General features: G+C 39.8%; 1 protein-coding gene across 4 annotated transcripts in view; it reads left to right on the top strand.

The window, feature by feature from the left end:
• Positions 1–26,693, top strand: part of tenm1 (teneurin transmembrane protein 1) — a 162,550-nt gene that overhangs the window by 68,086 nt on the left and 67,771 nt on the right. For 3 of the 4 annotated variants that reach the window (XM_058063855.2, XM_058063854.2, XM_058063857.2), the window contains 5 exons: positions 5,055–5,225; positions 15,188–15,390; positions 17,477–17,681; positions 23,354–23,455; positions 25,583–25,777. In XM_058063855.2, coding sequence (XP_057919838.2) covers positions 5,055–5,225; positions 15,188–15,390; positions 17,477–17,681; positions 23,354–23,455; positions 25,583–25,777 — 876 coding nt within the window. The remainder of the gene's footprint in view (positions 1–5,054; positions 5,226–15,187; positions 15,391–17,476; positions 17,682–23,353; positions 23,456–25,582; positions 25,778–26,693) is intronic. The other variant, XM_058063856.2, reaches the window with a different exon arrangement.

Here is a 26,693-nt window from a genome sequence, read left to right as displayed (position 1 = left end):
CAGCCACATCATTCAAGTCAATCTCCGAGGGTAAGTGACAGTGCAGGTACAGTCCAAAACCCCTTCAGTGCACTGCTGTCCTATTACCTCTGGCAGTCATCTCACTGTCACATTGATCAATGATTCATGTGCGCGAGGACCTCGGCCTGTTAGCTCTCCCGGCTCGTCGTTCCCACTGCGCTGCTGCCTCTTCACAAAATAATGACTGGACTCACTCGGAGTTTTTCTCCAACCGTTAGGCGCCTTTTTGGTGAGAGCGCTGAGAAGTTGGACATTGAAAGAAAGATGGATAGACAGCCGGAGAAAAGAGTACGAGAACAGATTCATGCTGAGTGCTCACAGCTGTGTGAGGCTCTGAGTGTGTGGCTTTCTCTTAGGGATACACAACATTGAAAAATACATTTTTACAAGCTTTATAAAGGTGCGGACATTTTTACACCGTAATATAGACCACATGAACTGAAATTTCCTTGCACCCAGATGGTAAAGACAAAGTATAATGGTTTCAGCATAATTGTATGTTCCACATCAGCGCACCCCTCTCCCTGTGACATTTCCTACACTGTCAAAAAAAACACTCCTTGGTAATGTTTTTTTCATTCTTTCTTTATTTCATCTTTGCTTCACGGGTTTTATTTATTATTTTTCTTCTGTTGTGAAGGGTAGAGCAGATGGCTGTAAATACTACAAGTCCCATGAGCCCCAGACGCTATTTCTTTGGGGAAGGGAGATAATAAGTGGTGAGATTCAGATCTGTAGCCAATCCTGAACATTGCAGTGGGTTACAGAACACCACAACATACTTTAATGTAATATTAACAGAGAACCCAGAAAAGAGCACAGAGCTTTAACTTCAGCGGTTCATAGGAATCATTATCTTGACAATAACCTTTCAAATTGGGATTACCAACTTGTCAAAGATAGAAACTTTGAGACGGTTCTGTATGTCCGCCATCTGCTTTGCGATATGTTCTTGCTAGAATGCTTTCTAATCTGAAGGCTATAATAATATCGCTATTGAAAATGGGTGAAGAAGCTAGATGGGTGCTGGGCACAGCAGGGGTCTACAACTGATTAACCAAGTTAATCTGTCCCTGCATGGAATTTGCAGTCGACTGGAGGCATCATGCACATATTGTTTAATGCTCTTTAGCCTGCTTAAAGCTTTAGTTTTACTCTTCTTTTTTTAATACAAAGGACATAATAATTCCCATAACAACATAAGATCTCCATAGCAACAGAGAAAAATAATGTTGAATTATGAGAAAGAACACAGAATCTGGGTTGGGTTTGTATAATCAGTAAGTATACGTATAAAAATAAACTGCAGTACAATCATCCCTTTCTAATTACAGTTAATTGATTCTAGAGCCAACTGTAATAAGTGAATTCTTTATACATTTAATATTTTGGTAGTTAAAGCATACAACACCTGTTTATGGCCTTATAAATACGGTTCTTAACATTATTAGAGCCTTTTAGACATGCAATAATGTGTAAAAATAACACCCCTAATGACACCTTTACACTTGTATTATTGAATACAGGAGACACAAAGCTGAGCGACTATCGATAGTCGAGAGACTATTTACTGGTGGTCTTGAAACGTAACCCCCACAAAAAGTGTGCAACAACTGCACACCGTACCATATTTGCACCTTTACAGAAAAGCGATGTAAATGTCCTTCAGTCATTCATACTGTATTACTGTACGGTATATTAAGGGAACCTCATTTTGGCTGTAGAATTACAAAAGTGTGCACACTCCACACAACCATCCTTTCCTCATCACGCCTCCTCATCACGGCTGTATGACTCTAGATTCCAATTGCGAGTGTTGGGGCCAAAGGTCAACAGCCATAAAACAAAGAGCGTGTAAGACAAAGACAGAGAGGCTGATTAGCAGCAAGGGCAAGTCTATTGTAAGGGGCTGTTGAGATGGGATATTGCAGTTAAGAGGAGAGAACTAGGTAAGGGCTGTTGCCACAGAGTCATCACTGGAGTGGCATTAGACTTAGGTAACAAAGATGCGGGGCCACTGAGGAACAAGAAAAGCAATTCAGATGAGAGGAAGTACAGAGAAAATGAAGTACGGGAGCATAATAGTGGAAAGGCTGACTATGGAAGGACTTGTCACCTCTTTCAGAACACTCATTTGGTAGGCTGTTCCGCTCCGCTGCATAATAATAAACACAGGCAGCTGTTGTTGCAACACTAAATGTTATATATAATGTCAACTGCAGTCTATTCTTCTGAAACACATCATTTTTACTGTTTTGTAAATACCACAAAAGCTTCAAATCAAACACTGCATGGAGGAAATGTACACCAACATGTAAGTAACCCAACTTCCTGCCACAGTCCAAAAACATGAAAGTGTAACGTACAAACAACTTGACGAATACTGGACGCTTGACGAAACCTTGAGTGTAACCGACTCCCTGACTAAACGGAGCTTTGAATTTTGCTGACACACGCTTCAAAACAAACTTGTGATGTAAATGAATGTCCTTTTTTTTTTACCCATTTTTAGTCACAAATGGTCTGATGTAAACGTTGATGATTGCATGTATGTGCCAGCCTTGCCAACTCTATATTTTCTTCCATTTTCACTCCAGTCCAGTGAGTGTTATGGCCATATGTCGCTTACTCGCTATAGTCAATCAAATTTTAACTGGACTATCTTCCATCAACACAAGCATCACCGTTTCTGTGAAAGTTCAATGCTTTGGTCAACTTTGCCAAGTAAACAGTACATTTTGCCATCATTTTCAAAGGAGTTAAAGGTAAGCGACTTAATGTATGTTGTCTTAAATGATTACAAAATGAGTACAGAACCACCATCCGCCAGTACAAGCCTGCAGTTGTTTTTTTTTGTTTTTTTTTTTCAGAGAGATGCACCGCACAAATATGCACATTATCACTCAGTAAGGTCATCAAAAAATTTAAGTACCGTCAAAGTGGGACAGGCCGCCACTCTGTGGGATTTGTAAATGTTTATTATCTTTGAAATTAAATAATGGGCCATTTTTCCAAATTTTATATCCCTTTGATGGGTTTGAAAATTGTGTAAGAACACCAGTTCTATAGAATTGGTCTCTTTAATTTATATTCTAAGATGAATTTGTACATCAACAAATCATATCATAATTGGTATGTTTTTATCATATATTGTTTGTATTGAATCAAATATTAAACCATATATATGTAGACATATATTAAGTTGTTTACCACAAATAAATCTACTTATTGTAGATAAAAACCTTTCAATGTCAAACTCAAACGTCTCCGGTCTACAGGAAACATAACAAAATTTTACCTCACTTTTCCAATACTTTGGGAGGGAACTGCGTTTAAAGTCTAACATGCTATTATAAACTCAGGCATAAGGGTCCAGGTTAAAAAAAAAAAACAAAACAGATAGAATGGATAAATATATCATCCGTGTGTCTTATTTCTGGCAGAAGCAGACAATTAATGGAGTTTGTGGATGAACTCAGCCCATGAAATTAAATATACAAGCCAGTTTGTTTGAGCTACTTTTCCTTCAGTGTCAAAATGAGTCCTCACAACTTATTTCACACCCATTTGTTAATGAGCTAATCCTGCAGCGCTGAATTCTTTACACATATGAAAACTGGAGTTGGGGGGAAAAAAGGCATATTTTAAGATGAATGGCTCATAGCCACATTGATGTGAGGAATCTGTGCATGTCCATGTCTGGTCTCGTCACAGGCTGACAGTTCAATTAGTGTGAACTAAATGCCACATGACGTTTCCCTCATGGCCCTGGTAATCGTCAGTGTTTTGCTTTGAAGAACTCATATTGTGTGAGTCAAGAGTGAAACCAACAGCGGCTTGAGTTAGCAAGATGATGAAATGTATATTCGGGTTCCAGCAAAAAGACATCAAATTACTTCATATTTCCAAATGATGCCTTTGCTTCTGCATCAGAGAGATTGCGGAAATGGATGGAGTTTTAAGTAGGCGTCCCTCGTCATTCTGTGATTGGCTTGTGAGCAGATTTGTATGCATACGCATAGTACATCCATGCATGCATGCATGGAACAGCAGGTACATTTGCACTTTGACGTGGGCTTTTTTCTGTGGTGCATGTCTTGGTCATGGCAGCTAATTGGAATTTGTAACTTTGCATTTGTTGGAGGAGTTAGCAAGCTTGTGTCAAGTGCCTTCTCTGGGTGTTGCCAATCAACAGAAGGTAGATAGACACTGAAGATGTTTGAAGTCTTCAGAAGTTCTCTCCCTTGATCTGCAATGCTTGCAGACAGCCTCTGACTGCCACCGTTGCATAGTTACTTTGCGGTTCAACGCTTTGCTTTTGTTTGATGTTCCCAAGATGTCACAGAAGAAAACTCGGCGCTGATTTATTTCATTTACTTTGTTCTTTGCTTCAGTGAGTCGATGCTAACTCCATAGATACTTTTAAAGTAAAAATGAAAGCCATATAGGAGTACAACACCAATGGAACATTATGATTGGTCCGAGTGAGGTGAATATTTTCTGAAACATTTTATTGACACTCTTGCAAGACAATTAATGTCCTAAACGGTTAGGTGTTGGTTGGTTCAGTTTAACAGTCATGGATTGTTTTCCCAGTAAACACTTTTATGAGTGGGAGGGGGGGAATCCGGTATCCTCCCATAGCCTTTGTTGTTTAAAAGGCCCATATGGATCGTGAATCGGCAGCGGCTTTCAAAGCATCATTAGTCATGCATAAAAGACTGTGTTAGCACTTTAATACCAGCCTTGGGCTCAAGTTCTGAAGATCTCTCATAATTGCCCACCTCTGCCACAATCCATGTGGTTGTGTGCTGGATGTGTGTGTGTGTGTATACGTTTTCTCTGTTCTTTGTGTATCTACTAATTGTCTGCTGCCTTGATGGACAGTAATAAGCACATTAAATGAATGATAACTCTGATATTGCTATTAAAGGCGAGTCGGACACACCCCATACACATACACTGAATTTTAATGTTTTTTTTTCATCTGTTCTTCTCCCTTTGCCTCTGATTGGGTCTGTACGTGTGTGTAGCGGTCCACCTGTTAGGTCTGACCTGGCATCTGCGGCATGGCGAGAGCCAGCTGTATGAGAACGGTGTGAGCTCGGCGGACCATCAGCAGGAGGATCGCAAAACTAGACCTACCAGCTCCATCCACCTGCTGGATACACTCAACCCTGAGAACACGCACGGCAGTGACAGAGGTGAGCAAACCACCTACAGTAACCGCTGAAAAGGCAGATGTTCCACGCTGTCAGCTATTGACAGGCCTTGACTGCTTGTAGCCTTGAAGCATATGTAAGAAAAAAATGAGTAAATGTCCAATATACAGTGGAACCTCAGTTAGCGTCATTAATCCGACTCTAACCAAAACAAACACTTTTAATCAGCTTTTTCCGTAAGAAATAATACAATCAATCCGTTCCAGAAAACCATATTATTTAACAGAAAAAAAACATGTATTCATAGTTTTATAATGGCAATTTTACATACAGAAAGTAATAGAAAATGATTGTATATGCATGTAAATGATCAATGAAAGTGTATTGAATATGAATATGATTTATCAACATCAAAATAAACTTTGTCTTTTGCCGGTTATTTTGTAACATTACTCACCTCAAGTCTCAATATCATGGCTGCAAAATAACCCAACATGGAGCCAAAGAATGAGCCAGCATTTGATTGGAAAGTTGAGTTGAGGAAGTCATGGCACAACACAAAGGTGTCACAGAAAGTCAAAGTAACCTTAAATATTCATTTATCCTTTCATTCACCATTTATATTTATTTAGTATCGTTTATGCATTCAAATCTACAATTCTGAAACTGTAAAAATTTGTTTTTTTTTAATCATCTTTGAGACTTCTTAACTGTACTAGTTAGAAAGGAACTTCAGAGTCACGAGATGCAGTCTTAGATGGAGCTGATTGACCTTCCGGTTCCTGTATTTTTGTTCCTCTGTGTGATACCAATAACAATTTTTGAGTGTAAAGCACAATAAATACACATAACCAGGGCGTACACTAACTGAGGTTCCACTGTAAAATAAGCACTATTAAGTGTTGTTCCACAATGAAGTGGTGTGAATTTCAGTGTAATCCCCCTCCCTCATCTTTTTTTTTCTTGTTACTAAACCTTGGCTTGCATACACAACATGCCTTGCTCAGCGCATGTTCCAATAAGCGATATCACTTCAGAAATCAGTCTCGAACTGATGAGCTATTTTGTCGAAAGGCAAGATAATTGGTTAATCATGTTCCCTCTTTGCCGCTACGTGACTGGAATAGACTCTCTCCAGCCATTCTCAACTAGCCAGAAGAATTGCTAATGCCCATTTAACGTCATGATATGGTACATTAATTGTGAGTGTGCAGGTCATGGTGTCACGTAGGACACAACAACCTTCATGCTTGGCTGATGGATATTGCATAGATGTTGTCGGAGCTCATGTTCGGCACTTAGACGGAGAAGGTTTAAGCTAAACTGCAACACACTTCAATTTAGGCAACCTGAGACATCCCTAAAGCGACGGTTCTTGATGAATCCTCACATTCGGAGGATTAAGGGTCTCATCGGTAGTTAAAGCCGAGATAATAGAGCACACAGGGGTCATTGAATTCACTTCTGACTCATGCATCACAACAATCTATTGTTTCAACTTCTATTGATTTATGTGCTTGATGAAAACTGGGAAATCAAAATGGGCAAAGCTAAGCCGGGGGCTTGGATTAATTCACTATCATCTGAGGTATTCCCTAGACAGAAGAGGGCCGGAGAGATTAGAGATGGGGCTGTAATCCAGTGCGGCAGATTATCACGTTCATCCTGCTGTACCCATCACCTCTCACACCCAGAAAACACACAATCCCCGAGATTACACCGCAAAGGCTGGTGAGGAAACTGCAAGTGCCAAAAGGATAAAGACATGACAGCAGAGAGACGTGAGGCAGAGGAGGTGGGAAGCAGACACAAATGATTGATGGATAGCAATTTACTTGATGGATGGCTAACATATGCACCACTTGCATAAATGTGATGAATATGAGTAATTACATTGAAATAATGTCTTTATCAATACATGTTTATTTGCCACCAAATGTACATTTAACTTAAAGCAAAAGTGCCATTTTATTTTACTTGGATGAATAAATAAAAATAAAATTAATCACAGTCATTTTCTTCACGCTACAATGTAGCCGTGGGAATATATTAATAGAATATTCAGTGAGACTTGGCAGAATGATGGAGCGGTAATAATCATCCCGTCCTGTTTCGATGCATACTGAAAATGACGTCGACCTAAACGGTTGAAACCACACTGAAACATTGAGTAGCTATCAGTGCATCATTTTGGTGCTAAATTAATAGTTGCGATTTTAGCGTCGACTTTGACGACAACTACCTCTTGACTGGAACAGGTTATTGATGGCCGCAACCACGGCAAAATAACATCCGCACACATCCTCTAGCTCCCTTCCCATCCGATCAAGACTCAGCTTCAACACAACTCACATAACTTCCGAGTTGCTCCACGATTAATCTGAAAGCTTTCTAGATCTTCTAGATTCTGCACCTCTTTCTGCAGTATTTTCGTGGACTTCCCGCTTCCAACCCAAATGGTCCATTTAATTTACTCCACCCCCAAGCCTTCTCTATACACCCACACCACTGTGATTGGTCCCACTCCCAAGCGCTCCCGAGGACCTCTGGATCCATATGTCCGCGTTCACTAAGTGCAGGCAATCTGCAGACTCAAACCTCATTACCTGTCACTTTGGCATTGTTTAAGATATGCCTTTATAAGTCCCACAATGGGAAATTCCATGAGATAATAACATGAAAATACAATATTATAACAACATTTATAGGTCAGAAAGTGGAAAAAAGCACTAGTGAGAACAAGCAATAAATAAAATGTATGGATCTTCGGGATACACTAACTTCTAGAACCGAACGTCTGACATGACGGTAGCGCTGCAGGAATATCAGCAATACATTCGGTGGAGTACTGCATGGATTATATGTAAGCAGCGTGAAGCATTCATGCATTAGTAGATTATAACTGACATGTTGTGTCATGTGTATACGCATTGTTTTTCTATTCTGTGGTCTCCTGTGGTTTCCACAGATCACCAGGAGCCGTTCATCATCTCTTAAACATAAAAGTATGTCTAATTATCATGAAATTAATTTCCACTCACCCCATGATAATCAGGTTCAGGCAGCTGAGCATGATGTGTGTGACAGTGCACATAATTTTTAATATTTCTTTATCTGACATGCTCACATGCAAATTTGAGAACTTTTACGAATACTATTTCACTCACTGGGGTGTGTCAGATGTACTAATGGCATGGAATGATACAAAGTGACGTTCAATGGGAAGATATTTCCTTATCAAGTGAAGTTAATGACATTTGGAGCTTCAGGAATGCCACCTGAGCCAATGCACTGGTAGCTTGCTAGTCTGGAAGGAGAGTCAATGCCAAATTCTTCTTTTTTTACTCCTGTGTGGTTGGAAATGGAGTGCAGGCTGGAAAGTGACAGAGAGGAGGGCTCTTAAAGAGCACATCAATATTCCTTGCAGAGAGAAATTAGAGGGGAGTGTGAGCAGTGTGTAAGAAAACGTGTACATATTGTCTGTATGTGGGAACAGGAAATGTGTGTATCGGTGAGAGAGGGAAATGGTGGTGCAAATGCTGATGGACGAGTCCATGTTACGCTGATCTCATTGATTTTCTCACGCTGGGATACATTCTCAGGATGTAACTGCAACACACACATGCACACACACACACACGCACATAGCCACGCTAGTATTTAGTGAAACCCATGCCTCAAGTTGAGAAAGCTTTAGAGCAGCAACATGTCTGTTTGCTACTCACCCTGCATTCTAATCAAAATACTGCCTGAGAAATTCAACATTGATTCAAGGAACCTTTTAAAGAACTTGGGATTGGTACCCGCAGCGGTACTTTTAAAGGCACCAACAGAATTTGGTTTATGAAAAAAATGTTTATTAACTATCACTATATCGTGGTTGAAAATGGCCAGTTATTAGTCAAAAATATTGAACTCGCATGTAGCATTCTGGTCACGAGATGGCAATAATGTTACATTGATGAGACCTTAATACAATAATAAAATATGTATGCATACTGTATATAAGCAAACATTACAAATTATCGACCTAAAGGAAGTATTTTCAAGCATAAAAAAAGCTAAATGAACTAAAAGACAAATAATTCATAAGACACATTTAAATACATGATGTGCAGTATACTACACTGATCACTAGGTGGCAATAATGTTATGTCGATGGCCATGGAATAGCCACCACAGGACGTATGTTGTCTAGAAAAACAACAAGGACCACTCCCAGCGTGAATGTGTGCATCTATGTTGTCTTATTTATGTGTAATATGTTTTATTTTCTGTTATAAATATTATACTGACAAATAAGAGTGTAAAGGTAACTGTAGGGGTGTTATTTCATGTCTAGAGGTCTCTAATAAAGTTTAAAAGCTCATTCAGAAGGTCATGAATAGGTTTTCTTTCCCAACAACAAAAATATTCCATTTATAAAAAGCAATCCCATTTCGCTAAAATTAATTTATCACAGTTGGGTCTGGAACCAATTAACTGTGATATATAGACCAGGCATTACTGTTTTGCAGATTTCATTTTCCTCGCAAAAGCTATACATCTATGCATGTATTTTACTCAGCAGCCTTTGGTCCGATGATAAAAAAAAAAAATGCTAGTGTGAATGCTAAATTGGCCTGGACCAAAAGCGTGACTAGAAAAAAACAGTTTTCATCTGGATCAGAGGAAAAACAAACATCAACTGTGAACATGGTCAAAGACATAACGCAAATTAGCAACCACTGACTTGTCTTTTTTTGCTTGAGGTCATGTCTTTGGCGACTAACAAATGTATATTTATTACTGGTGATTTGTTTTTTAATGAAAATAACACTTTACGATTGTGTGTGTGTGGGGGGGGGGGGAGCGAATGAATGGTTTCAATTACTCTTATCATGAGTTAATGAGAAATATTGACATATAAAATGATAGAAATCATATAAAAATTATTAAATATTGTCTCCATAAATTTCTTACTAAATAATGTATTCCTCTTATCCACTTTCTGCGTAAAATATTACACCTCTTACATTCAGAGATTAAAAATCATGTGCATGTAAATTATGCAATGCTTCAACATTTTCTGAAGTCTTCAATCTTTCCCTGCCCTTCCTGTCTTTTTTGACAGAGTGAAGCACCTAAGAGCGATTGCTCATTAGAGAGGGCAGCAAAGGATCCAGGTGGGAGAATGTCAAGATGCAGACATACTGGCTGGAATAGCAGGCTTGAATAGAAGCTTGTAGTGCCAATTCCATCTGCTTTCACTTTTCTATTTTCTTTTTTCAAGGAATGTTTTGATTGCAGGGTCTAGTTATTACTCTGTGTATTCGTATTCTCACAGAATTTAATTTGCAGTTAATCAAACATATTTTTGAGACTAACCAAAACACGTTGTAATCACATTAACTGATTTATTTCCTCTTTCTAAATTCACTAAAATACCCATGTAAGGCATTCAGAAAACACATTCAAATATGCTGTCTGGCCACTAGTTGGCAGCGATGTTACTGTAATGTTCTGTGAGACACAAACTCCAGACTTGATCGAATGTGGGAGGAAACCGGAGTATCCGGAAGAGATCCCCGAACGGAGAATCAAAACCCGGTGTCCTAGATGACCACTCGTCCACCGTGCAACCATAAATCCAAACAGTCAAGGGATAAATACATTTGAAGACAGGCAGACTTGTCAGTCGCGGACATAACCGCAGGCCTTGATGGCGGACGGTGAGGAAGAGAGCGTAATGGAGGAGCTGCAGGCCAAGAGCATTATCTTCTCCTGACTGACTGACACTCATTAGGCTGCACGGTGGCGAGAGGTGGCTGAAAGCTTATTAAGCCACCTGCTCAAAAAGACCTTAATTGAATCCAGGTAATTATAGAGACCTTAACCGTTGGGATATTTTTATTCATCCTGGGGCAATTTCACTTGCATTTGGAACACTATTAATGTTGTCTGCACCAATGTGTGGAAGAGTTACACTCAGGGCTCAAATATGTTCGAACACACACACACACACACACACACACACACAATCCCTCCAGACATGTCTTGTCACCAAGACTCTGGCCGAACTTTTTCTCCATTCTTTGCTTTATTAGAATCTGAGGGATAATAACATCCATTGCAAAGACAGTTTGCTTCCTTTGAAAAAATGATTACATGTGTAATTGTTTTATACCCGAATAACCCGTAGGCAAGAAAAAATAATTAAACCTTGTATCCCCGTCCTAATGTAGCCCATAGTCATTAGCTGGCCAGGTATGCACACAATAGGCACTCAAAATACTGAATGCAGAGGCTGAGCTTCAAGACCTTGCAACCTGACCTTTTTGTATTTTTTGTCAAAAAACCATGACATGTACTGCGTGTTTAATTAGTTGGTGTAGAATCATTTAAGCTTTTTTTTGTCCATCATGTCTTTTGGTTGCTCAAGGACACATATTGGTATTAGTTTCATTCTTAGCATGAATAGACTGTAAGAAAAATCATTTTATCGTTGAACAGCACTCGGTGCTAACAATTATGAATAGAATTAAAAGGATGACATTTTATTTTTTGGCCTCCAACGAATGATAAAAGCACACTGTAGGTGCTGTTCCTTATTTTTAGATTTTTTGTTACCATGTAACATATAGTGAACAAGTTTGTCTTTTCTTTCCCCAAAAATGTAACACAACCTCACTAGCTTACTTTTACTAACATTATAGAATAAGAAAAGTCATTTGTTGTTTTACAAGGTATTGTTAAATAATGATATCGTGGTAAGATGCTAATGGGATGCTAAGTCAGAGCCAACTCGCCTGCAATATTGGCAGATGTTAAGACTGCCGTTGCCTCCACATTCATACCTATGGACATTTTGGAGTGGCCAATTAACCTAGCATGTTTTTGGAATGTGGGAATAAATGATACAAATATAAGGCATTCAGAAGATGCATTCAAAGACGTTGTGATGATACGCGGTATCCTACAGTGGTGGTTCGGTGTCAGTAAACAGCAGCATACTTGATCGCCAAAACAATAGGATTTTATTGCAGGTTTCAGTGCTCTCAACACAGGCACAGTAATCCCTAATAGGGGCCACTATTGCAGCTGTAACCCGAGCAAAAATGTAATTCTTATCCTCACGAGGGTTGTGGCCACGCTGGAGCTTATTAAGTTATTGTATGATTATTGAAATTGATGATTGTTGTATTCAATCTCAACACGGGTAAAAACATTGCCATTCAATTTCTTTCTGTCATAAGCATATGTAAATTGGGGTTGCCATAGAAAATCCCACGAGAGTGCCACATCGGGTAGGCACATAGATTGACAGACGAAATCTCATCTCTTCTATTTTGCTTTCTGCCGGACTCAAATAACGTGTCTATCCTGTCTTGTTTGGAACGGAGCAAATGTACAATTTTCAGCTGCTGAGAGAGATGCAAGGAGGGTTTTTCCTCTTTCTTGCATCAGCAGCTGTAACCTGACGCTGCCAGCTTCTCTTTGGACATGCTACTTTCTTCTTGGCTCATTCCTTTGCCCATCATTTTCTTCCTCCTCCCACAAAACCTCCCCCCTTCCACACTGCTTTACACACTAGCCATGCTTGCAGATGCCCTGAGCACTGGTCTCTGTCCTCGCATTGCATCAGACTTGCAGAGCTGCGGTACAATAATTAGCATCAGAAGAACCTGGCTGCTCATCTCGCTGCCAGTCAGCTCGCCTGCCGTGCTGCCTGCGCTCATGTCCGCCTTGTCCGTGTTCTGCCAACTGCCATGGCCGATTCATGTCGGATTTATCTAGAGTTGAATAAAAGGACGCTGTCCTCGGGACATCCATCTCTCTGCTGGCCTTTCTTTTTTTGTGGTGAGCCACAAGAGTAAGGATTAGCATTAAGTGGAATAGACTGCTGAGGTATACTCAGCAGGAATGCATAAAAGCATACTTTAGTTCCACCAAGCTGCTTATATCCTACTACTATAATTGGAGAGCATTTTGTGTGTTTTTCTCTCTGTCCAATCACAACCAAACCAAAGGACCATGAGCTTTTGGACAGGGATTGTTTTGCATGGATACTCAAATTGCCTCTGCTTTTAAAATAGACTTTGTGTGGTAGTCCTCAGAGGGTTTTTTTTAAAGACATTTCCCAGTTGAATTCTTTGTTCCCAATGAATTTTATTTGGGAATACAGAGCTGCTATCTCCTCAGATTCACATGTGTTCTTTGTGGTAGCCACACAGCCTGCATTGGTGTGTTTGATTCTTTTTGTTGTGTGTTGTTTTATTGTTATTATTGGTTGCATTGTATCCCACCAGAATGACCCCAGATAGACAGTGGATTTATAGTAATCATTTATTGGCCTCAGATCACATACATGTCACATACAGTCATTGAAATGTAAACATCCACTTTTTTTAGTAATTGCATATCGTTTTCCAATTTTTATAATTGTATTCCATTTTTCTAACAGATTCAATATGCTGAATAAAAGTTAACAACTTTTATGGTACATATTCATACAGCACCATAAACAACTGAAGCATGCCCAGTGGGATACGCTGTTATGCAGGTAATGCATTTGTGGTTTTGCGAGAGTTTTTGTCGACAAGAAGCAGGGGTTTGAATGGAGTCAGCATGCAATTGCCATTGTTGTGCACAGAATTGCCCCCGAGCTATAAATCTGAAGGGAAAACAAAGTTAAGGGAGCCCCGTGGTTGTTATAATTGAGCCTGAGGGGAACAATGATATGTGGCACGAATACAGGCTAATGCAAAGCCATCCAACTGACATCAAGTCAATATCTTGATGTCTTATCATTGGGCAATGGGGAATAACCATTTGAAATGATCACCTATAGCCCATAAGTGTCTGTGCAAGATTTCTTGCGAGATTAATCAGTGAATGTAATATCACTACATGAAAAAAAAAAAAAACAAGCACTGATGGTGTAATCGGACACTTTGCCAGCTCTCTCTTGCCGCCATATTATTTGACAACACATGTGATGTATGACAGCTAGCCTGTGGGTGTGCACAGTGCCACTATAATGGAGTGGTAAAGCTACGACCATTATAGATAGAGAGTGAGCAGACTCGTCCATGAATCTGCCCCTAACTGTTCATCTGCCTTTGTGGCCGTAACGATCGGCGGGCTCCCCTCTGTCACCGTATTTCCTCCATCTTCTTTTCGAAGCTCAGATATATCTCCCCATAAAGGCAGACACAAAGAGGGCTGAAGAGGTTTGCCTGCTCCCCGACACAAAAGACTAAGGCCTGGTGGTAGATAAAGGCTTATGGAGAGGCAAAGAGCTGATGGCCACAAGACTTTTGGAAATGCCTATTTTCCTTGCACACAAAGACATGTTCTCACTCAAGACATTATCTGTCTGCCATGACGCTATTTGTGAATGCACGCGTATGTGTATTCACCCCTCGCTCTAACTCTCTTTGCACACGATTTCTTTCTTCTTAGAAGGTTAATATCTCACATGACAAAGCCCCGCTAGGCAGCTCATTGATGAAACACTTATTTAAAAAAAACAGCCTATCCAATGCAATGCCATGCAGGAATGTTCAAAATATTATATTCGGACAAACTTTCTAAAGTATATTGAGTGGAAATTTTACCTTGACATGTTGATGGGGCCAAGCAGACCGCTCAGATTCACCTGATTGGCCGCACCTCGCAAGCACCGCTGATAGGTACCACGTCACAGTTGGCAGCTGACCGTTGAAACATGGTCACATTTGTACTCAACACACCTTAAAAAGGTTGTTGAAATATAAGAAATTGAACATTCATTCAGTATGAAGACAAAATGAACCTAATCGAGCTACCGCCATGCAGAGTCTCTCGAAAAGCAGGATTTTAACCCGTGAGATGTCATTCCTGATTCCGCTATTCAGTTTCACTTCATTAGTACAACTGCTGATCCCAGTAATGATTAAGGACATAGTGTGTATTTAATTGTTCTTCCTCCCCTTGATACATATACACTATATGACCTTTACATCTGTGCTTTGTATCTGTAGACAAGTGGGTGCGTGGCCGCGCCATCGACCGTGGCGAGGTCGACGTCGGGACTCAACAGAGTCAGGCCATTCCACCAGGACTGTTTTGGAGGTTTCATATGACTGTGCATCATCCAACCCACATCAAGTTCAATCTCTCGCTATCACACAATGCTCTTCTGGGGGTGTACGGACGCAGGAACATACCACCTACACACACACAGGTAAGTCAGCGTGACCAGAAAATCTCATGCTTTGTCCGCACAAAACACGAAACCCACAAACCCACTATTCATTCATTCATTCATTTTCTACCGCTTATCCTCACGAGGGTTGCGGGGGGTGCTGGAGCCTATCCCAACTGTGTTGGGGCGAGAGGCGGTGTACACCCTGGACTGGTGGCCAGCCAATCACAGGACACACATAGACAAACAACCATTCACACTCACATTCATACCTATGGACAATTTGGAGTGGCCAATTAACCTGGCATGTTTTTGGAATGTGGGAGGAAGTCCCCAGAGAAAACCCACGCATGCACGGGGAGAACATGCAAACTCCACACAGAGATGGCCGAGGCTGGAATTGAACCCGGGTCTGCACGCTAACTACACAACCTCCGTGCAGCCACAAACCCACTAATTGTGTCTACTGTCTACTGTCTACTGTACAGCTGAATGGTGTAAAGTACTAAAACCATAACTGTTTTTTTGTTGGGTTTTTTTGCAGAAAACAGAAATAACTGAAATCCCAAAAGACATAATACAAAATACAATTCATCTCGCCCAGATACCCAAAACTATTAACACATTTTGATGAGAATAATTGTAGTTTTACATGCATGGAACAATGCAAAATAAATGGATACATTAAATGGATAAATAAACATTATCACTTTTACTGTTATTGAAAAATGTTGTTGTTGTTGTTTGGTGTGCCCTAACATAATAACAAAATATATTAGAAATGAATTTCCTCAAACTAATATGGCACCCACCTTCCCACCTTCTGTTGTTACTCTACCAAAGTATCATTGAACCCATCCATCTGTACTGTTCCACTGTTACCACTTTGGTCTCCTCACACCCAATCTTCCAGAACTAAACAACAGGTCCATCATTCGTATAGCCAATAACGTAGCGCAGGATATCACGCACCCATTGAATCAATACCTCATCCCACTACCTTCAGGGTGGAGATACAGAACAATTAAGTTCAAGGGGGCCCGTTTTGGGAAAAGCCTGATCCCTTCAGCCATAGCCGCCCTGAATAGGCCTCATGATGTGTCTGCCTGGCCTGTTACTGTAATGTTGGTGTTGTTACCTGTCATGTTGATTGTATGTTGTTACGCTTGGTGCCATTGGATGTGGTCTTCTGAATCTGTCCTTATAATGTACAGTCAATGGAATCCTATCTAATCTTATCTTATCTAACGCTACGGGTGTATACATGTAAAATGTTTCAAGCATAATGTTCACGCTCAAATGTGACACGCTGTTTTTTTCACTCTCCACAGAAAGATCTAATTAGTGGTTTTTGACACTAATGTGACAACCCTTCATTGGGGAATAAGGCACCGTTAGCACATGTCACTTCAATGAGCGTTAAGGATGGAAGGGTATTGCATATAGAGTGCAGCATAACCTTGGTTAACATGCTTCCTGGTTTGCGTATTTTTTAGTGTCAGTCAAAAATGTTCTGTTAGCGCGGACGTTTAATACACTTGGCAAGTTCAACTGTGTTTGTAGCGTATTTTTGTCACAAAATGTCCCTCTTAGCGTAAGTCCATGTCCTGCAGCTCCTGTATGACATCATCAGCAGTTAACTGTAGTTCTTTGCCAATTAACACAGTTATGTCACAAATCTTTTATTATCGTTAATTAATACAGCTGCAAAATAACCTACAATGGAGTCAGTTAAAGTATCAGCACTTTGATAAGTGAGAGACATGAATTTACACATAGCAAAACATGAAGGTGGTGCAAATCTGTGCTCACATCTCTCACCGCTGCCTTGTAACCATCTTTGTTAAGAAGCAAGTATTGGATCAAAGTAAAAGTGTTATGTTTCTTTGTTCATCATTTGTGTGCATTTTGAATAGTTTTTTTTTGTGTAGGGAGGGGATGCGTTTAAAACCCTCGATATTTCAGACTCTGCTCGAGACAATGCGGAATTGTTCTGAACTGAATTGCCGTGTATGAGAACTGTCGCTATTATTTTACCTTTGCCTTTCAAATTTCACACACATTTACTCTGGCTTGAGTGATTAGTTGTTTCTGTTGTCTGATTGTGTTTCCACACTGTGTTTAGTTTGACTTTGTGAAACTGCTGGATGGGAAGGCGCTGCCCAGGTCTTTGAGTGATCCGGTCTCTGGCAAAGCACCTAAAGGTTTGCTGCTGAGCGGCCTTCAAGAGACACGCTTCATCGAGTACATGGACCCTGGCACCTGGCACCTGGCTCTCTACAATGATGGACGTAACCTGGAGCAGGTCTTGCTCCACAGCACTCCCATAGGTAAGGCAGATTTCAGCTCCACAGGCAGCACTATTTGACTTTTTTTCTGGTAACAAAAACATTTCTGGTGTCCGTCTACTTGTTGCGGAGCTCTGCGCTTTCTTGTCCTCGCTCAGTTTATTTAAACAACAAACTGACAAAGTGTTTTTTTAAACTCATTGACTTTTTCAGGGAACTGTTTTTTTTTTATTATTGCACTTTGGCACGCAGTTTGGTATTGAGTAATGACAAAACTTGCTAGCAGAGCCTGATTGCTATGACACACACACACCCCAGTATAAATTGAAGTTTGTGAATAATGCAACACTACATGGGTGAATATTGACAAGTGGATAATTACCAGAGCAGTGTTGCATTGGGATTACAGGGAATAATGGCACTGGAACAAAAGAGGTCACAATAACTAGTTGAGAATGGAACATACTGTATAAAGTATCTGTCAAATACAGGCATAGCCATATGGTCAAATAGCATAAGGATTTGACATAGATGACTGGTTAAGTGCGAAATGCATCAGGGGAAGGGAATGGGGTGAGGATCACAAATAACACACTTAAGTCTAAATGTATTCATACCCTGGACATTTTTGTTTGTGTTTTTTTTTTTTTTTTTTTTGGGCGGGGGGCAAAAAAATCCATCTCCAACATTATTCATACCCTTATTCAAGTCTCCCCTGAGAGATAGCAGAAAGACTTCTGCTATCTCAGCTGTGGAGGCTTGTTCAGGCATCCATTTGTCCAAAATGCACATGGCGGCCGGTGAATGTGTTTGTCTGGACGTGGCTCGTGGCTTTACATTATATTCACACTACAGGAAGATGAGCATATGTCACTCTTTTGGCAAGGGGGTCTTGCACAGGGAACAATTAAAGCTAAAATTGCCACTGGCTATGTGCTAACTGTTTCTAGAAGTACGCTGGACATCTCTGGACTGTAAAGCATTTGGGACGATGCTTCATCCAGTTGAAGCTATGTTGTGGTCAGGCGAATCAATATTTCAAGTATTTCTGACAAACTCATCATTGAGATTCTCAGACACCAAGATTTGTCGGGAGAGTGTTGTAACTTTTTCGATGTAACTTCTTCGATGTCCAACAGAGCAAACATATGCCTCGAATGACTTAAAACTCGGACAACATACGTATATGGTAACAATTTTAAATCATATTTAAGTTAAGTTACAAATTATTTGAGTTTTGTGTTGTGGTTTTATTGTTATGACTGAAAATATAGGCTGCAAACTAATCTAGGTGAAAAGCTCCATAATGTCAAAACATTGTTTGTTCTGAAGTCATCACTTATTGTCATGTTGACAGTTTCTTTTTATGTAATGACTGACGCCACGCAACCAATAAACACAGGTTTTATTCCGGGGTTGTCAAGCAGTTGAAATGTGTAGAGTGAAATGTACCGAGAACACATTTGTTTGGTTTGTATATTCAGAGTGGAATTAGAAACAGTCTCTAATCCAAATATAGTTGAGAGAGATGAGCTTAGAATAGCAGCTGTCAGTCCTCTGAGACTGTTCAAATAATTGTCAAGTGACTCCAATTACCAAGAAAGGATTGGTGGCGTAGTTCATTTTATTGCCCATTTGCCCCTCCAACAATGTTTTTAAATAATAAAAAAAAAACTATCATGTAATGTTTGAAAGAATCAAAAACTGCTGAGCTGTAGAACATTGCATTCTAACATGAGACCCTGCTGTCGCTGAGGCTGGCGCTTTAGAGGAAGATGAGAGAGAAACGAGATGATCTTTGTCGGGAAATTGAGCTTTTGTGTGGCAAATAGTAACTGGATCCAGCTAAGAATATTGAGAATAAATAAGGGGAGCGGCGTACGATTGCTGTGTAAAATAAATAAATAAATAAAATCCATAAACCGTACTGAACATGACAAGAGGGGGAAAAAATATGAGAACAGGAGGAATATGAAAACAATACATGAGGTGAATGCTGATTTACTAAGATATGCTTGTCATAAAAAATATATAAAAATACACGGGTGGTCATAAAACATGCTTGCAAAAGCAATGAGGTATGTGATGACATGCGGTGCAATGCCGTGCAATCATTATACTCATCAATTTCCTGAGATAGATCAAAAGTAAATAAAAGGGACACGGGAACCGCATTTAAAGATGCACGTGTTTGGTCAGCTGATGCTTTGGTCTTCACTCAAAAGACAATAACTTCTTACTTTTATCCCTGCCGTTGCAATCTGCAGGGCATGGATGGACGGGCTTATTCTGAGGAGGACGTTTCAATAATGAGTCCACAACACAGCTTAGTTACCAATCTCCGTTTCATAGTCGGAGATCATTTTGCATGTTCAAGTATACCAACTTCATCCCTAATGGTGATTTCTCCACTTCACCACTGACTGTTTTACTTGTCACTTTCACTTTCCTTTTACTCGCTGCCATCTCAAGAGTTTGCCTCACGCTTTGGATGTGAAAAATGAAAAGTTAACTATAAAGAAGAAAAGTGACATTGTCCTTCCTCAAGTGTGACGTGACTATGTATATATAACCACCTCTGTTATCCTTCCATTTTCTATGCCGCTTATCCTCAATATACATCATAAAATATATATTTATTGATTGAAAAAGCCCGTATTTGTTCTTCTGCTTATTGACTGCAGCCAGTGGGCTAACTCTACATAATGAAAATGTCTGTACGTGCTTTTTCTCATGCATATTTCCATCTCTTATTCTTTTTTTTATGTACCAAACAAAATATGTTTATTATCATATACATACAGTGAGTTTTCTACAAATCAGGTTATTAAAAACGATGGTTAGCAAATGCTTGGCTATTTCTAGTCAGCTGAGTAGTCAATTCATTTCACATTAAGCCCAAGGGTCATAAAGCATGGCTGGAACTTTAAAGGCTCATAAACTACAATTGGAATGCTTATTTGACCAATCAGACCACTCGGCTGGAAGTACCCGTTTTATAATCGCACTTAGCTGGAATAACTTATGGCATGAATGATTTCCAACTGAAAGGGGTTTAGTAAGTGGGAAGGATAAAGGATGCGCACATGTACACACATACAGTATATGCATTTCATATAGTCAAATAAATACACGCTACCTGCTAATTGCCTCGAGACTTTTATAGCTGAGATATTGACCTGAAAGACGCGGCGCTTATTTCACTGTTACAACCTCACTGATCAGCGCCTCTTGAGCTTTTTCAGAGATCGCTGCATCTTCACAGAAATAAAAGCCCCTCACCGACCTTGCAGATGAGCTTTAGCTCATTGCCTTTGTCAGGTGCCACATCCAATATTACAATTTATAGTTGTGAGTTTATTCTCTTCTTCCAAGAGGATTGAAGACCCACATGTAGAGTTTTTCCTGACTGTGTGGGAGATGATTGGCACGCCTCTCCATCGGTGTGACGGTGACAGGTGATGGAGGTGAAAATGACTTTGGTTTCTATAGCGATGCGCTGCAGTGGAGGATGACGCTGCCGTGCCAGTCTGCCTGTCTCGTTATTAGCATGTGTCACACGCGCCTCTAGGCGAGAGTCACATTACAGTATTTCTTTGTGTGCATGTGTTTCGAAAATGTGTGAGTGCATACGTGTGTGTGGTCCATGCCAATGAAGGATCTTTCATTCATGGTCGCCAAACGCAGGAAGTCAGTGGACAGCATTGGTTTGACTCTTAGATTGATCCTTGAGCATGGTAGCCGAGCGGGCGGGACAAAGCAGGGTCAAATAAAGGACATCGTCCTTGACACCTATTTTAATTACTGTGTAGATCTTGTCAGGCACAATATCCAGCAGCTACCACCGTTTTGCAACTTTGCCGGCGACCTTCAGTTACATTATCTTGAATGGCACTCAGGAGAGCCAAGGTTTATTCATTCATTCAGTACTGAAACTCTGTCAGACTGCCCTCGGATTCTTGGTAACCTCCTTGACTTACAGTCCCGGTGGTTTCAAACTCCATTTACGGATGATGGAAGCCACTGTGCTCATTGGGACCTTCAAAGAAGCAAAGCTTTTTCTGAACTCTTCCTCAGATTTGTTCCTAGAGACAATCCTGTGTCAGAGGTCTACAGACAGTTCCTTAGACTTCATGCTTGGTTTGTGCTCTGACATTCGCTGTCAACTGTGGCAACTATGGACAAGTGTGTCCTTTCCAAATCCCGTGCAATCAACTGAATTTACAAGTTTTAATTAAGCTGAAGAAACATCTCAAGGATGAATTTGAAAGCTCCGATCAAGGTTTTATGCTCCCGATTCCAATACTGAAATTACTTTTTCTGTATGTTCCATTTCTATGACTACTAATGATGGTGACTTGATCATTTTTGTGTTTCTATAAAATGATCACATCTGTGGTTAGTTTTTGTAACATTTTCAATAATTGTGGAAGTATAGCATAATTAGCAAATATATGTTTATTTCTGATTTTCTATAATGACTTTGGCTATTTTCGTTTGGTTAGGAAATATGCCCGTTTGAAATGGGTTGCAGATATGGTTCAGAAGTCCAGCTGTACTATCAACTTTTTTTTAAAATTAATTCCATGTAGATTTTTATTTATTTACTGCCTCCATAAGTTACTTTTAATTTATGTTCTTTATGAAAATGGTATTTGGATTTACATTCATAATATTATCATCTACATACTTTGTTGCTGTTGTGTATTCAATTTATTTTGCTAAGTTGTAGCCCGTGTTCACAAAATAGTTATTAAGGCCATTTGTAATTCCATTTGCTTTGGTTATTATATGGCTGATTATTTTTAGTTAAGTAATTTGGATAATATATTTTAACTCCTTTTTAATTATGTTATCCATAAACTCTGTGTGTCGTTTTTATGCTGTTTTAATTGTCTATGATAGTAATTCTTCTCATTGTTTTTCATTACGCTTTTTAGTTTATTTTTATATTTTTTAGAGAAACTGTTATTACTTCTAATCACCTTGTATTTTCTTCCTTTCTTTTGTAATGGGACGGTGTTTATCATATAATGTGGTAAAAATGGCCAGAAATTCTTCATATGCTTTTTTGGGGTTTGAGTAAATACTTGTCTATCTTTGCTCTCTTGAGTCCCTCTATGGATGGTATTTTGTAGGTGTCCGGATTTGCTTGGGTTTGGGGGTCACATGAACCCTGTACTGTTGTGAAAACAGATAGGTGGTCACTGATGTCGTTTTTTTTTTTTTTTTTTTCAAGGAAATCAGCCAATACTAATCAGTTGCTGAAAAATAAAAACATCAACATGGCTCCCGAATCATTTGATTTTATGAAAAAATTTGGACACCCCACGATTAATCCCTTTCCACTACCTGGGGTCATTCACAAAGTCACAGTGTGTGTTCTCAATCTCCTTGAAAATGAGTGCTCCTGTAAACAGTTTGGTGATGAAGTGTTGATGCGTGTAAATGTTCTCGCAGCTTGTTTGGAACCTGTAATGTAGCATAATGTGCTTAGTGCTACACAGAGTAAGTGAGTGCTTGGCCAGTCCCCAGAGAGCGATAGCAGCTGGATCAGGCTAATCTAATACACCTCCTGTGGGGAGCCATCCATTGCTGATCACATCTCTCATTCAATAACAGAAAGTGATGGCGGTTTGTGAGGATTGCTGTCTATTACTCCACCTATTAATGTATTATATCGTTTAATGTTTCCTATGTATGTTGATGTGTAGACACGATGGACGGCTGCTCCAAAGGCTGTAATGGAAATGGAGAGTGTGTAGCCGGACGTTGCCACTGCTTTGGTGGATTCATGGGTCCTAACTGTGCCAAAGGTAAGCCAAAATCTTTGAACAATTGTAAACAATTTGCAGACCTGGAAACATTTATATTTGTAAATTTGTAGAAAATAATGATCTGAAATCATTTAAAAATGGGTATAATAGGAAGGTATAATTAAAAGATACGCCATTCTCACTTTAATAATGTGAATTAAAATCCCAAATTAAAAAAAAAAAGCTTTTAATCCATTAAGTCTCGTTTTTCCAACTACAGTTATTTTTAAAGCCTGCACATATAATGCTTATTTTCTTAGAGAGGGCTCAGTGTGTTGCAAGGAACAACTGGGGAAAAGAAACTCTGACAGGCATTTTAAACAGTAAGTGCCTTTTAGTCTCCCGTCTGCAGGTTTTTGAGGACTCTTCCACCACATTTATCCCATTAAAAGGAACGTGGTGACTGAAATACCAGCCACCTCTGAGTCACATTAGCCTTAACATATCTCCAGGAAATTTGCAAAGTGAAGTAAACTCTTCTTGAAATAAGTAGACAGCCCAGTCACCGAGGTCTATGCAATATTTTTGAAAATGAGAACATGATATTGTAACTGTGCAATTTAATGGGCCCTTACTCCACCCATGGGCCACTTCTACGTCCATTATAAGAGGAAATATATTATTTGTCTTTCTTTTAGATGAGTATCATTATGATTATTATTATTATGTTGCAACATACTTATTACACAACATCTACATCTTAATGAACATTCACAGCTGGGAGTTTTGGGTTTGTTGTGTCCTGTAGTTTCAAGTAAAAAAGTGTCCAATAATCTAAAACTAAATCACACTGAAAGCAAATCAGCAGCCAAGTGTTGATATCCTGATATCATCCTGATAATCATTTTTACTCAAACTGCTTCCTGTACTCAGGTCGTTATTTCTCTATATTAAAATTGAGTAAGGTCTGTTTATGTTTTTTTTTTTTTTTTTTCATGCTGAAGGTCTGAATCGTATCCATCCATCCATTCATCCATTTTCTACCGCTTATCCTGGGTTGCGGGCATGCTGGAGCCTATCCCAGCTGTCTTTGGGCGATTTGCCTGAATTTGTCACACAATTCATCTTTTGTTTACCTTTGAGTAAAATATCCAGAAGCATCCCTTCAAAGCTCTCCCATCAATGTTTTGTCCACCTATTGTCCAAAGGTATGAATGTGAGTGTGAATGGTTGTTTGTCTATATGTGCCCTGTGATTGGCTGGCCACCAGTCCAAGGTGTACCCTGCCTCTCTCCCAAAGACAGCTGGGATAGGCTCCAGCACCCCTGCGGCCTTTGTGAGGATAAGCGGTCAAAAATGAGTGTTTTATGTGTGTGTGTGTGTGTTTTTCCAAAATTGTGAAACTTGTATCTGCCTCACCGTGTTGAAGGCAGGTGCTATGATATCATATCCTATGATTTATTTACACTCATCACTTATTCATATGTTCCTCTCATCTTGGCTCATTTGTTTGCATTGTGATATTCACTGTTTGAAAAGTTATGGCAAGAGTTGTAAAAAAGTGAAGTATGAATACGTTACAGCAGACTACGGTTGGTTAGATTTGCAAAGGATCAAAGAATACAACACATACCTGCACATATAAAACGGAGAGGGCTTTCATTTCAAATTACCCCCCCCCTAAAAAAAAGGCATTAGTTTGAGATCTCATTTGATCTCCATTGTGAAGTCTTTACTTGCCATGCCTGTCTTGCGTTGCCGCATTGAGGTGATGGTGTGTGTCTGTGGCTGCAACACAACTCCCCATCTCTGCATGAAGAGAGCTCCTCATTTTTTAAAACCCTAATGCTCTCGTACCAAATCTTTCGTTTTCACGATTGTTTTCACGGCCTGTTCAGAGCGAGTGAGGTGACGTTGGGGGGATTTTCTCCAATTCTTGGGTTGCCGTGGTAGCCGGGCTCAGGTGGTGCTTGAGTAAATTGAAACAGCGTGAGTGATAAGCTGGGCTTTGTGTGTGTGTGCGTGAGGAAGAGAGGAAGGCTGTTTGAAGATTTGCTGAATCCTTGCAGCGGCCGATAAGAGCGCGTCGCCCCTCTCACGCTGGGTTACTGCGGTCTGCTTGCTAATATACTGCAGGACTGTGTGTGTGTTTTTACGTGGCTGTAATCTGTGTTTGTCCTGTTACAGATTCGTGCCCTGTGTTGTGCAGCGGCAATGGTGTGTATGAGAAGGGACGCTGTGTGTGCCTGGCTGGGTGGAAGGGGGCCGAGTGTAACGTGGAGGAAGGTCAGTGTATTGACCCCACCTGCTCCAACCACGGCTCCTGTATCCAGGGAATCTGCATATGCAGCCCAGCCTACAAGGGAGTCAACTGTGAGCAAGGTAAGACAGTGACGCTCTCACGGATAGCAATTTAGTCATTTACGATGTTTGCGTTTACTACTCAAAGACGACAAACCAAAAAAAAGGAATTGAGTACAGTCGGAAAAACATAACTAATTGGCATTCTTCTCCGATTTCAGATCAACATTTACAATAAAAACGACTGTTGTAATTATTACATTAGTTTCAGCTCCCAAACCGTCCCCTTCTCTTTTCAATTGCCATTTTTCATTCAAAAAAAAAAATAAGCACATAAGCCCCATATGCCTCACACACTTATTAAAGATGTTTAAAGTACAGAAAGTATATGTACTCACCACTTAATGATGACATTGATGATGACCATCCCTTAACAGATGGAATATGGAGGCAGTCACAACACACAACTATAATACGTTCAAACAAAGTGTGGAATCGTAACACTTGTCAGTGAGGCATAGGGGCACAAACATGTAACAATAGTTAATGTACTTAATTTTCTGCATTTCAAAAAAATACATTTCAGGGAAAAAATATTTTAGGTTAGTTTTACCTTTGTAATGAAGTGTTGCAATAGTAATTTGACTGTATAATACACAGTATAAAGTGTAATTGAAAACTGCATATGTGAACACACGTTTTACACGCTGTATTGACATCTACATGACAGTTTGTTCCAGTTGACAAAGCGTATTCCTAATTAAGACATCATGTATCCGAGAACCTCCACTTACGTAATTGGTGTCTTGATAATGCAGCATGCTCGCCGTGAAGTGTGATACCATATACGTACGTGCCTTGATGGCTGATTATCTTATGTAGAATAAATAAATACGTGAGGAGACACGAGCTACATGAATAAGCCTCATCTTCTCTTTGTGTGGAAACCATGGCAACGGGACTATATCTACATTTCAAAGGAGCTTTTAGAGAATTT

The sequence above is a fragment of the Doryrhamphus excisus genome, linkage group LG22 (assembly GCF_037039965.1).
Source record: "Doryrhamphus excisus strain RoL-2023G ecotype Guam linkage group LG22, RoL_Dexc_Guam_v1.1, whole genome shotgun sequence".
Classification (NCBI taxonomy): domain Eukaryota; kingdom Metazoa; phylum Chordata; class Actinopteri; order Syngnathiformes; family Syngnathidae; genus Doryrhamphus; species Doryrhamphus excisus.
The sequence above is the reverse complement of the archived record's forward strand: the minus strand, read 5'-3'. Positions and strand labels throughout refer to the sequence as shown.